General features: G+C 32.0%; 1 protein-coding gene across 1 annotated transcript; it reads right to left on the bottom strand.

Moving 5' to 3' along the window:
- LOC134711886 (ADP-ribosyl cyclase/cyclic ADP-ribose hydrolase-like) lies at window positions 1-12,659 on the bottom strand. Its single transcript, XM_063572842.1, has 8 exons — window positions 12,337-12,659; window positions 11,478-11,607; window positions 10,992-11,079; window positions 8,891-9,039; window positions 3,636-3,709; window positions 2,738-2,830; window positions 1,301-1,387; window positions 1-240 (listed from the first exon to the last, which is right to left on the bottom strand). The coding sequence occupies exons 1-8, from the start codon at window positions 12,501-12,503 to the stop codon at window positions 99-101; spliced, it is 930 nt and encodes a 309-aa protein (XP_063428912.1). The 5' UTR covers window positions 12,504-12,659; the 3' UTR covers window positions 1-98.
- Between the last annotated feature and the right edge of the window lie 1,505 nt (window positions 12,660-14,164).

Below are 14,164 nucleotides of genomic sequence, written 5' to 3'. Positions count from 1 at the left end.
CCAACTTATAAATAAAATTTATATGTAAACTTAAACTTCCCTGATCATTGTTTAAAGTTAACAAAAATTATATAATCTTACTATGAATAAAAAAAATGTTACACAAAAATGTTCAATGACTTGATAAGTATAAGACATATGAGATAAGGTGTCATCATCGACCTCTTTGCACCGGAAGACATCCACATGTTGCAGTTAGGATTTGATGGATTCTCTGAACACATTAACATCTGGACATCTCTAAAAAATAAAGTGAAAATATCTTCATTTTAGGTTACTCAGCTTAATATAAGCCAGGTTTAAGTAAATTCTCACCGAAGATCGTGTTACACGTAAAGTATTAGAATACCACTAGCATTTTATCATTTTCCATAACGTAATTAGATCATTAAGGGGCAATACCTCATATAAGTGTTTGACCTATAAATTCGGCCATATTGACATATGTGTAGATCTCATTTCGCTGATTTGTTTCGTTGTTATATCAAAATAAATACATAATTAAATCAAAGTACAGACGTACTGAACATAGTTATGTTGGAAGCTGAATAAATGACTGGCGGTATTATGATATCCGGCAGACAGATTTGTACACATTACAATTATTAAATACACTTGTAATAAATGACATATTAATAGATATTTCTCACGACAAATATTTTATTATAATTCATTTTTGTTCTTGAAAAATATGTTCATGAGTATTCATTGAAAAAATGTATTTATTACAAGCGATAAGGAATGTTATATTGGACTTGATAATATCCGCGTATTTATACGAAAAACGTTCGGTTACGAAAAGCATAAGGGACCTTGTGCAAAAAATTCTGCGGCAACACAAGACTGGTATGACCTATCAATGTCACAACCGCTGTAAAAAAAATAATATAAAAAAGAAGATGTGGTATGATTGCCAATGAGACAACTCTCCACAAGAAACCAAAATGACACAGAAATCAACAGCTAACGATCAACGTATGACCTTCAACAATGAGCAAAGCCCATACCGCATAGTCGGCTATAAAAGTACATTACAGTATAATAGTTTTCTTACAAGGAGCCAAACAAACGTAAACAAGTGAACAAAAAAGCAGGTAAACATGCAATTCGGGACGGTTTTTAATTGCAATTTATTTTTTATCAATAGCGGTTCGTATGTATTTCATGTCAGTTTGCAGGCAGAATAACTTTAAACTATTTACCCAAATGATGCGTGTAGCCAAGCTAGTTCTTACTTGGCCCAGTATTTCCAGATAAGTTATTTTTTTGGATAAAAAATAACGCTATAAATCTTTCTTACCTCGGATTATCTATGCAAGATGGAGATATACCTTTTGCCGTAAAACGCTCCATCAGATTCTTAATTGATTCACCGGAACATTTTTCTCTGAAAAAATATCAGGATACTGTTGTTTCAACTTGTTACTGTTGCTAAAGTTTGAATAGTTGTTGCTTTACTAGCGGCATAGAGATGATCACCGGAGCTATACATTAGAGAGATTGTTTACACTGATACATTTTCAGTACACATTTTTTAGCTCTAGTTTTAGTTTTTAATGTATCTCGATAATTCCTTCGAACTAATCTGCAACCACGGAGGATCTCAACATGGGTTTTTATGTACAGATGTGCAGCTAGGATCCCCCCCAAAAAATCATATATTGTAGTATTGTGAATTCCTGATCCATTAACATATTTCATGACAAAATCATAGCCCATTCATATATTCCTCAGTTACCACATATTAAATCTTTTGCATCTTGACTTAATTGTAAACGATAAAACAGCATTTATACAAAAATCTAATCAAAGATAACTATTTTTGACCCATTGACATATTACCTTGGTGAAATCGCAACCCATTGATATATTTTCTAGTGCACATCTGTATATACCTTCATATAGGAAGATACTCCACCCCGTATCTACAACGCATTATAATTAAAGTTGTTGAATCTATAGAGAATATTCTTTTTAAACCGATCTTCATAATGAACCGTGTACAAATAACGATTTTTCATCTAACAACATGCATGTGAAAATCAAACATGTCCCTTTTCAACTGGTTTACGAGTTTAAAATACCAAGAGAGTTTTTTTGGCGATGAAGAGGCCGCACTAATTTTAAATAACATTCTCGATGTTTCTTTTGAAATCATTTCCACTATGTTTACAATACATACGTAGTTGCTTGTAAATAAATAAAGATAAAACAGCACAATTGACTTGCTACTCGTGTGCCAAAAATAATAATTTCAAAAATTGTTGAATAAAATCACGTTAACCCCACAATCTGCAGTTTAGTCACCTTTTGAAATAATACAATATCTGTATTAGTATCATATTTTAAATGGACAATTTTCCTTCCGATGAAAATTAATGCAATGACGTGTATTTGAATTATGTATCATTGTCAAAAATGTGAAGAGGTGTTTCATTGAATCCTCAGAAGAAAAAAATCATTTAATACTTGCTGATATGTTAAAAAAAACTTAAATGTTTGAAAATTGGTGTAAGGGTTAACTGATGTTTCTGATATAAATTCATAACTATTTTGTTCTTAAAAGTTTTTATGCAAAATTCCAACACCACATTAAACGTATGAAGTAACCGACATTTCAGATCTTCAAACACATACTCTCATATCTTCGTCAAAACTTTGTTTCAACGACTTCAAAACTGATACAGTTGATTAATGTGAGATACTTTGTAGTCTCATATAGGTAGTATTTACTTACAGTACAGGATCGTCCAAAGAATGAACCAGTAGGATCGTTGCTTTCTTAACTTTTGTACCATTTATATTGGGAAGTTCATTATTCCCAAAGTATCTTCATAAAACAAAACAAAAGTTGTTATAGAATGAAAGATTTAGAGATTCTTAAGGAGGAGACAGTACGCAATACGATAGGTGCCACATGTTGAGCAGGATCTGATTACCCTTCCAGAGCACCAGAGATCACCCCTCGTTTTTGTAGGGGTTCGTGTTGCTTAGTCTTTAGTTTTCTATGTTGTGTCTTCTGTACTATTATTTGTCTGTTTATCATTTTATTTTTAACCATGGCGAAATCAGTTATTTCTATCCATGAGTTTGACTCTCCCTCTGGTATCTTTCGTCCCTCTTTATGGAACCGCAGTAGTGAATAATGAGTTTTGATAAAACACCGTATAAGCAACAGTCTTACGTTAAGGTTATGAGATATACCGATGCGATTTCTTTATATGAATGAAGAGAAGTTATACAAATGTCAATATAGTACTTAGAAGGTAGATTTTAAACATTTATTTGATTTGTTTTCGTTTTGATGAACATTCACTCACTGAAATCCATAACGGTCATAAAGCTACATACACCGGCATAACGAACGAATTGAACAAATTAGTACCGCAAGACGGTACCAAAAGAACTTTCACCCCTTTCTTGGTAAGTTTTTATATAAAGTTTCTGATGTAAAACAGATATGTCACAATCTAGAAAAGAGGACTAATTATTGGTGGTAATGTTTGAGTTAAATAGGGTAGATAACTGTGGGTTTATTTCGGCAAACTATTTAGAGAATTCTTGATCATTTTGCGAAAAATGTATTATATTAAGATAACAATCAGAGTCTGTTGGAAAATCTAGTCGACACTTACGAGTCTGTTGGAAATGCTGGAGATATGCTTGCATTCAACATCACATAGACATCACCATAAGCATTTCTTGCATACTGCAAAGAGTTTTAAAAAAACTATGTTTTTTATAATATAAACTAGAATACGATTTGTTTAAAAGATGATAATGCTATGTGCATTTATAGTACACATTTTAGTTTTATAAGATTGAATAAGTAAAAGCAAATAATAGATATTATTTTGATTGGATTTACAATTTCAAGATCTTAGAAATTATCAATTTGTACCTACTCAAAAAGAGGATCGAAAGATACCACAGTGACAGTCAAACTCATAGATCGAAAATAACCGGACAACGCCATGACTTAAAAAGACAAACAGAAAAAATAATAATACACAAGGCACAACATAGACAATAGTGGAAGATATTAGCAGGCAAAATCAAGGGAATTGTGGAAATGATGATACAAGCATGAAAATTACCACAAAGCATCATTATTATATACTTTTAAAGAAACAACTGCTGGCCATTAAAAAAAAATCATTTTTTCAAGATGGCCACCGCCGTTTTCTAAAATGGCTGTTTTTTCAGTTTGAAAATATCGATTTTTTCTAGAAAACTTTTCGTTTACCTTCTTTAAGGGAAAAAACAGTTGTCAGGTTTGGTAGCTTCCTTTCTTACATGTGAATAATTCAGTAGACATGAGTATTTGACATATATAGGGTTTACGCATGCGCGAAAATGCCCAATTTTGATGAAACAAAATTCATTAAAAAATATTTTAACTATTTACTTTAAAATAAGTGATTTGGGATTTTCCAACATATAATGATATGGTTTGATAACATTTTTCAAAGTAATGACACGATTTAACAATTTTGCGCATGCGCAAACTATTTATAGACATAATGAGTAATTTGTATGCACTACCAGAGCAAATCGTAGTTTCTCTCATTACTCTCAAAAGCAAGTAAGTGTAAAAACTATAATGCCACTGTTTAAAAACAAGCTTATTCAGTTGCAATGATCAGGAATTTGATGGATAAGACGGAAAATGTGGTTTATACGAGAAAAACATCAATAGTAACGGCAGATCAGCCACTTTTGGTAAGGGATATTCAGTGGAAATTGCCTGATTTGTACAGAGAAGAAAAGTTTATCGTCATGTGAGGTGGATTTCACATTGAAATGACTTTTTATAAAATTCTGGGTGATATATTACGTGACAGTAGATGGACATATGTCCTCACTAAAACCAGTATTACAACACCTAGAACGGCATATTCTTGTATGTATGTTCAAATGTACTTAGGACTAGACACGCGCATCAGATAACTCTATGTGTTTCAGCTTGAATGGTATATATCAGATTAAGAAGGCTAAACACAGAAATTATAATTATGGCATGACTCTGACGTTCAATAATTTGGAATACTGGTGTAAAAAATATAGTCATCTATACCACAGTTCGATTCCTGGCGTTCATTTATAAAATAAAAACTTCTTGTGAATTAGATAGTATGCTCATTTCATGAGTCAGATTTTGTACAAACAGTCCATATAACGCATGATAGCGTATTCATTTAGGTCTTGCTCGTGTAACATATTCTCGATCGCTACCGACCTTCTCCGAGATAAGGCTTTCCTTCTCTTACGTCACCCACAGGTGGCAATTGATATTGAAACTGATAATTTTACTGTACGTAAGACCAGAAAATATTTTTTTATAACACAATTGATCAGATAAAAAACCAAAAATAATACAATTGTAAAGGGCGATGTGTTGTCATAGGTTTAACCGAAGACCTCATTTAGATGTATTGATGGTAGCTGGACCAGAAGTCAGTAGACGATCAGATGAATTTGCAAGATCTAGTGGTTTGAAGCATTATAGTTTTTTTTTATAATAGATGAACGACTTGATGAACACCCAAGGGTTTCTTTAAAAAGATCAAAGCAAATAATTTGAAGATTGTTTGAAGCAAATACAAAACGAAGGAGAACCGGTTTTTGATAATCAGATCAAAAAGAACAACTTCCTATTATGTCGGTAAAATAAAACTGTAAACGTTTTGGTAAAAAACAAAGCTAGAGAACCTTAGATATCTTTTCTAGACTTTTATCTCTTGTCGCAGTGGACAAATTGATTTGGAATATTTCTTAATCCATAAAGACAAACTGCTCCTCTGTTTTGTCTTCGGATGTCATTTAAACAGTGGTATTAAATCAGGGTAAATGGATAAACTTGAAACATTTTGCAATTTGCAGATCCAAATTCTGACGCGTTAATCATTGATGGGGCAGCAATGGTTAATTCCAGGCCACCTTGTAGGGCAACAATATTGGATGATTTTGCAATTGTGGCATACGGACTTGAATTAAATCTTGCATCGATAAGTATTCAAGAGTAGACATTGTGTTAGATTTACTAAATGAATCATTGGAAGGCTAGATGACAGAAGACAAAAGTTGGGTTCTGGAGTAGTTTTTTTCTATGGAGATGACAACGAAACGAAATTGTTCAAGTGTCTTGCCGACAGAAATACTTCTGTAGAGACTAATAAGGATACTTTCCAGCTACCCCTTGTAAGCATGGAGAAGCAGATATGCGAATGTTTGTCCATGTTCGGCATGATTATAAAAATTGTTGTAAGACGGTAATTTAAGGTAGCACCGACACAGATGTAGTAGTATTAAGAATTGCAGCACTCCAAAAATATGGTGGAACAAACTGTGAAAAGGTTTTGGCAGTAATGAAGACTTTTGATGGCTTCCTGAACGTGATATATCAAATGTGTTTGGTCCTCGTGTAGCTACTCTTCCTTTCATTCATTCAGTGGATGTGACACTAAGGGAATAGGTCAGTTTGGATGACATGAGAAGTATTTCAACCTGTAAAGGACGTACTTATTTCATTGCTGAAGTGTAAAGACACATACATGGTCATAAAAGAAGAATCTGTTTGCATCATGTATGACAGAACAACATCACTACTTGCTGTTAACGAGGCACGATGTAATTTTTTACCCAGGAAGCAGCGGCATTGTGATGTAGTTCCGTCTACAATAGTTTTTTTACCGGAGCACATCTAAAGAGCAGCGTATCAAGGTGGATAAGTTTGGGCTCAGCTTGATTTATGTACCAATTCATGAACACTGGGGTTGGATGAAAGAAAAAAAATCGATGATAGTAGAGAACCTAAAAGAACTTCTTCGGCTGCCATTAAAGTTGCATCCTCCTGTCGGAAACTTTTGAAATGAGGAGGCGAAAAATTCAGTGGTGATGGTGACTGTAAATGCTACCGTTCTGTCCTTCGTTGTACGAGTTTTGTTATTGGCTACTGTCAGATAATTACAAGATAGCAAACCTGTCTTTCTAACAAAACTAGGCATTTAATCTTAACATAGAATGTGATATCTCTTGTTAAGTTGATGAAAATTATAAAAAACATACATTTTCAAAAATTTGGCCGCCATTTTGAAACCGGAAATCACTCTTTTTTTGTCATTTATGTGTTGTTTTTTCATACTTTAGGAACTGTAATTTACGCTTAATAAAAATTACATTATAACGCCATTTGCAAAATGATCGGTGGCCATCTTGAAAAAATGGAAATTTTTGATGGCCAGCACCTGATTTCTTTTAATTATCATTTAGTCCATCTTTATACCAAATTTCATGCTTGTTTTTCATGCTTGTGTTATAACTTGTTAAGTTGACGAAAATCATTAAAATATTTTCCACGTATTTGCCTCTAATTTGGAACCGGAAACCACTAGTTTTCTTTATTTATGTGTTGTTTTGTCACATTAAGTTTCATTAATGTATTGTCTAGTCGTTATTTATGAACTGTCATTTGCTTTTTATCAAATATAACCATGGATTTTACATATAACACACCTTTTAAAGAATAAACAAATAATGACTAATTTGTTATGACGCCATTTTCAAAATGTATGGTGGCCATCTTGAAAAAATGATTATTTTTCTGGCCAGCAGCGGATTTTTTATAAGTATCATATAATTAACCTTTATACCAAATTTCATGCTTGTATCACGATTTGCACAATTATCTCCATAATATCTCCCACTAAACTAAATACTAAGCAACACGAACCCCACAAAAACTAAAATTTCCTAAATTTTACAAAATTAACAGGATGGGCAATTTGACACGAAAAAAACTACTAATTTTTATAAACATTTCTGATATAAAAACCAATCTATAGTTTTTTTTAAAACTTAATTCATTCAGATTCGCCCACTTTATCATTACTAAGATTATGAAAAGTTCAATTGTGAAGCTGATATTTTTCATGGTAATAGCCGAAAAACTAAACGACAATTGACGAAAAATGGGAAAGGTTTGTTCACAGTGCATTATATGGATATATATGACGCATTTACATTCACTTGTATGTACAATATACAACCTTGGAGTATAATTTAAGTCTATATCCTTTAGTTAAAAATGCTGTAGGTTTTCAACTGTTGGCATAACATAAACGTCAAAAGTTAAAACTCTGCTCTATCGGTTATAATTTAATTTTGGATATAACGCGTCTTCTGATTGGCTGACGTTATTTTGTTATGAGCCTATAGACTTATGACCGTGACGTCATCAACGTTTTTTCGTGGTTTTCTACGGTTTAAAATGGAATTTAGAATTAAATTATAAGAAATGACTGTAATGTTTTTTTCTGTCTATTCGAAATAACATAAAATGTGGTGCACACTGTTAAAAAACCCGCTACGCTAGACAGAAAAAATATTAGTCATTCCTTCAATATCGTAATTAAAACTTGTCTGTGATAGATACAAGTATTATTTACTTAAAAATAATAATAGAAATGTTATATTCTTATTCTGGTGATTGGAATGAAAAATCCATTATCGGTATTGTTTCTTTTAAGTCCTTTTTTACAGTACGTTTTTGATCGCTTTATTTTTCTAAGTTCTCAGATAAATAGATATAGGAAGATGTGGTGTGAGTGCCAATAAGACAACCTCTCCATCAAAATAACAATTTAAAAAAAGGAAACCATTATAGGTCAATGTACGGCCTTCAACACGGAACATTGGCTCACACCGAACAACAAGCTATAAAGGGCCCCTAAATTACTAGTGAAAAACCATTCAAACGGGAAAACCAAAAGACCGTTTAAAGTCTGGAATGGTCTTTTGTAGTTTTGTTTTCTTCCTGGAATTTGAAAGACTTTCGGCTAACATGTATAGCAGGTTTGGTGCAGATCAGATTATGACTAGAAATACATACGAATTTAGATGCCGTTTCCCAAAAAACAGACTGAGCAGACTTCTGACACTCTGGACCTAGTTCATAACCTGGGCAAGTTCTCGGATACTTTTCTATTCCATCAGCTTCTGTTGAGTTTCCACACCATTCAATGTTGTCAAATAAATAGCCTGAAATTGAAAAAAATAAATAAAAAATTATTATATAAAAGTCAGACTATTAATGCACTTTTTTAATATGAACACAATATCAGCTTCCGGTCTGTATATATCTTTAAAAAAATCACTAGCAACGAGTGTATAAGATGTCAAGTACATCGTAGCGAAAGTATATTATGTATCTCACGAATATTTTTTAAATAGTTAAATGCATACGTCATTTAAACGGCTGTTCATACAATACTTTCAATTTTTGTTTTATTTGATTCAAAACTCAGTTCGTCTTACGTCATTTTTGCCGTCAATTTCTTGTTCACCGATTCGACTCAAATTCTCATACTTTTTCTATAACCATGTTTAACATTTATCCATATTATAAAAAGTGTAAAATAAACAATTTACAGAGAATGGATCCGAGAAAATGTCACTTCGTTTCGTGTGTATTTTTATCTAGACACCCTCTAATTAACTATCGAGTTCACCTCTGGAGACCTCCGATGGTCATATAAGCGATTTAAACATAAACGTAGATATAAATAGAAACGAACTCGTGCAATTGGATTTCTCTATGTCTGTTAAATTTCATCGTTTTACCTGTATAAGAAAGCTATTTTATGGATCGAATCAGTCAATCAAATGATTTACCTTTAAGTGCCAGTCTGCCTAAGAATCAGGCAGTGATTAAAACATGACCAAAAAACCCCACCCAGTTTGACATTGATTTCAGTTCATAATATGTAGTTATGCACAAAAATAACATTCATTTCTGTTTTCTGTTCTGGTAATAGAAGATACAATTTGGTTGAAATGCACTAGAAATTAACAAATAAGGGGAGATAACTCTGTGATTTGCTATCATTCTAACCAATATTCTAACCGAGTTATTTGATATCACCAGACACACACAATTGAAAGACTAATTTTTTTTAACTCAGGATGATGGTTAGTATTAAATAGAATGATAAGCTCGGTGGGTTTTTTCTGATCGTGTTTTGATTTTTACCTAAATTGCCTGATTCTTACAAAGACTGGCACTTAATTCACTTTCAAATTGAAAGTTGACATTCTTTTTCTTTAAAAAAACCTAACAAAAAAACTGAACGCGTTTCTAGCGTAGGGTTTCCATTAACAATCAAAACCAAGGAGTAAACAAAGACTCACAAAACCAAAGAACATTAAGATAAACAGTTATAAATAATAATTTAGAAAAAAGACGAAACCACCAAAAACCGGGAGTGAAATCATGTGCTCCGGAAGGGTTAGCATTTCCTGTACCGTATACGGCACCCGTCGTGTTATTTCTTTGTTCAGTTCGGTAAAGATGGAAGGTTATTATGACTGACGAAGAATATCAGATATGATTTCTGACACACTTTTTTTCATAATGGCCAATCAGCTCATGATGGCGACCGTGAAATGTCTTGTGAGAGAACCTTAATTTGATTGATTCATAGCCCTGTCTTAGCAAATTTTGAGAAATTAGTATTCCTCGTTCAACAAAATCAACTTACTTAGAGCTAGCTCTAGAGTAACGTATCAATTGAGACACATGTGCTCCATTTGCTGGTGCCGCAGGGATATTGCTACACAGAAATAGAAAGTTGGCTATAGGAAAATTAAAATCATCGAGTTTGTCATAAATTTTGGTATTCAACCTATTATCAGTAGTCATTTCGAGAGAAAGGTCTAAATATGGAGCAGATTTATCTGTGTCGGTAGTATATTTAATTTGAAGTTCACTTGAAGTTCACATAAATATGGATTCAGTGAAGTCGACCTGCAAGTGAATAATTCATCATCAATTTCTCTTAGCTTATTTTGACAATATTAAACCTAACTGACCACTAAAAGCGAATTATTATTTCACTATTTCAATTCGCTTACCGATTGAACAAGTCAAAGTCATATTTAAGATTTATTTCATATCTCGTAGCTAGTGACCCTTTTAAAACTGTTAATGTTACCTGTTAATGTATCTGATATTGTATAATATTTGTGTCCGCGGTTACTGTACCACATGACAAAGGGGTATACATTTTCCCAAAAAAGGAACTGCAACGAGAAAAATCAAAACAAAAACTAGTTGAATCACTTAAATATCCTACTAATCAACTATTTTGATTGGTATGCTATTCTTATATGTATAATGCATTATTCTTATAATAGTTAGTTAATGAGAGAAAAAAAAAACAATGAACAAAACTGTAAAAATGCGATGAACAGATCACGAATACTCAAAAGAAAAAGCAAATACAAGGCAAAGAAAGTCCACAAAACACGATGCCGAAAAAATTAGCACTCGAAAGGTTTATCCAAGTATTCCTTAGAAATGAAATCGGAATAGAATTTTGTATGACAAGCTTTAACAACGTCTAGAGGCATACACGTATGCAAGCCTTGTCAATATTTTAATTGTGGGATATCATTTGAAAACAAAAACAACTTTTTACCTTGTTTTCTGGTACAAAATGCTGACTAGCTGTGACCAAATCTTCATAAGCACTGTTGTTGAAATTACATTTTGGTTGATATTCTACTGCCGTTTTCACCTTTGACCACAACTGACTACAGTCTATAGTGCTGTAAAGAAACACATGTATTTTTCTTATCTTTTCGAAAAAAAACCTTTTATACTTAAAATATAGGTAGAATAATATAGGTAGAATAATATGGTAATGGTTGTAATGGTTAAAATTGGTATAGATATTTTTTATTGTCTCATTGTCTATTTTAACAAAAATTAATGACAGACGACTTTTAACCTGATATTTTGCTCTTACATGACGATTGTACTAGAGAAAGATTTGACTTGTATCTTGAAAACTATGTGAAATAAAAAATACGTTTTAAAGAACAAATAATGCTCAAGGGAATATCTTTTAAAAAAATCAGCATGATAAGATAATTCATAACATGTACAGTTTTACAATTTTGACGGGGAAACAAAACATACCATTTTATAGTCTACGGATTGATTAACCCAGGGATCGAATACAAACCATAGACTACGCTATGAACACTAACAGAAGACCCAAAAGTTCTCGTTGAATTAGACATGTACATTAATTGCTTGAGTTGTGCAGTAAAACATATTACCAGTCGTATGATATAATTCGTGATTGAATGATTTTTAAACTCGTCTGATGTTCAGTTTGAATTTGAAGTACCTCTTTATACAACTTTTAAAGTTTAAATCAGAGTGCAAAAATATGTAAACTTCATCATGTCACGACAATACCTTTAAGATGACGACTGATAAAGTATGTACTTTTTATCATATGCAATCAAATTAGTACAAACAAAACTTACGTGTTACACAATAAACTTGAATTATAATCTTGTTTATATAATAAACATTTCCCAACAAACAAATCTCGCCATTCCGATGTTTCTCTGCGCGAAGAACTCTGAATACATGCAAAAGAAGACGCATACAAAATTGCTACCAATGACATGAACATAAAAACGATAGCCATTTTACTCAAGGATGTAAAGATATATCAATATTACTAAAGGATGTAAAATTAAGCCGGTGTACTCAAGCATGTAAACATATAGTTGTAAGATAGAAAATTATTTTTGTTAACCGCGCTCATCTTCACAACTTTGGTATTCATTTGTATGTTTATCAATAGATAATGTATCTAATGTCATTGCTGTGTCGGAAATATGTGTGTGATAAAAACGTAAACAGGTAAATTTATTATTAGACATTTGCGAAAACTGTCATACACCTACGATTAGGACTTCAATTAGACTTACAATTAGCAATTAGATATTGGGTCGTCTCAAAGTGTAAATTATAAAACGCCGTTCACAAACAAGTTTTTCTATAGTTTAACAACAGGGTTATAAAAAATATAATAATGTGTATAGATTAATTATAATTGGCATTCATAGTTGCAAGTGATGCAAATGTACCGAGTATGTAACAATTGAAAATAAACACCATTTAATAAATTTTACACGAGACATGAACAACAAATTATAATTGTCGTTTGCTAGGATTAGACAATTATAAATTTGTTCCAACCAAATTTAGTGTTAAGAAAGGGCGATTAACTAAGAAGCACGTGGACAATATTAAGGGTTTTTCATTGATATACATTTTCCTTTTGTCTAAAGAGAATCAAGGTCAAGCGACAGTGAATGGGCTATGTCGCATATTTAGCTAAGATTTTGCAAGTAAAAGTGGATCGGTGAATTTCAACTGAAAGTAAAAAGATAATGCATATATCTCTTTTATTATCTGAAATATTACAGATTGATTTCGTTTAATATTGTTAAATATTTGTATAGAAAGCTCACAAAATCGACAAACAAATAAAATGTGTCTTAAAATCGACAAATCTCTTATTCTACTCCACAGATTTCTTTTAAAAAATTATATTTTTTTGACACATACATTTCTGTTCTAATGATTTTAAAAAAAATATGGTCACCGACTTCGTTTTTTTTTCTAAAAATAACAATGTTTTGCCTTGTTGGTAGTAAAACCTCAAAGATCAACGTTTTACGGCCTGCATCGCGGTGACGTTACAATTTTTTCGACGTTTTATTGGATTCATTTTTTTACAAAGAACACAACTTTGGATAATCTTTACCGTAAAAACGAACCTTTGTTTTTCATCAATAAGATGGAAATTTATGTATCAACAACATTATGATTTTTTTTAAACTATGGAGAAGAATTAGAAATTTAGCGATTTTAAGACAAATTTCAGAAGATTTGATGCAGATTTTAGGTGCTGTCTTATCAAATGTTCATTAATTTTGTTGAAATTCAATCGTCGTAATTTAAATGATAAATGATAAATGAGATAAATGCATTATTTTTTCGATTTTCGGTTGTCGAAGTTCATCGAACCAGAGCTGTGACATAGGCAATTTACTGTTACTTGACCTTAAGATATCAGCTTAAGTGGTTGGTGTTTATGAAATATTTTTTCTTCCCTGCATTGTTCTTGACATACAATATATTTCATTATCTTTTACCTTTTTTTTTCTGAATTAGGCATATCAATTGTTTACGTTTTGTGGTATAGAAAAATCAAAAATATACCAAAAAAACATAACACCGTCATCAATAAATATTTTTGTTGTCGAATATGTAATTCAAACTATGCGTAAGACTTTG

This window comes from Mytilus trossulus, chromosome 3 (assembly GCF_036588685.1).
Source record: "Mytilus trossulus isolate FHL-02 chromosome 3, PNRI_Mtr1.1.1.hap1, whole genome shotgun sequence".
Lineage (NCBI taxonomy): Eukaryota > Metazoa > Mollusca > Bivalvia > Mytilida > Mytilidae > Mytilus > Mytilus trossulus.
The sequence above is the reverse complement of the archived record's forward strand: the minus strand, read 5'-3'. Positions and strand labels throughout refer to the sequence as shown.

Coding starts and splice junctions, on each gene's coding strand:
- LOC134711886 (XM_063572842.1), bottom strand. CDS start 12,503: ATGGCTATCGTTTTTATGTTCATGTCATTGGTAGCAATTTTGTATGCG. Junction 3,710..8,890: donor GGGAAACGGCATCTAAATTC/GTATGTATTTCT, acceptor AACTCTTTGCAG/TATGCAAGAAATGCTTATGG. Junction 2,831..3,635: donor CCAGCATTTCCAACAGACTC/GTAAGTGTCGAC, acceptor TGTTTTATGAAG/ATACTTTGGGAATAATGAAC.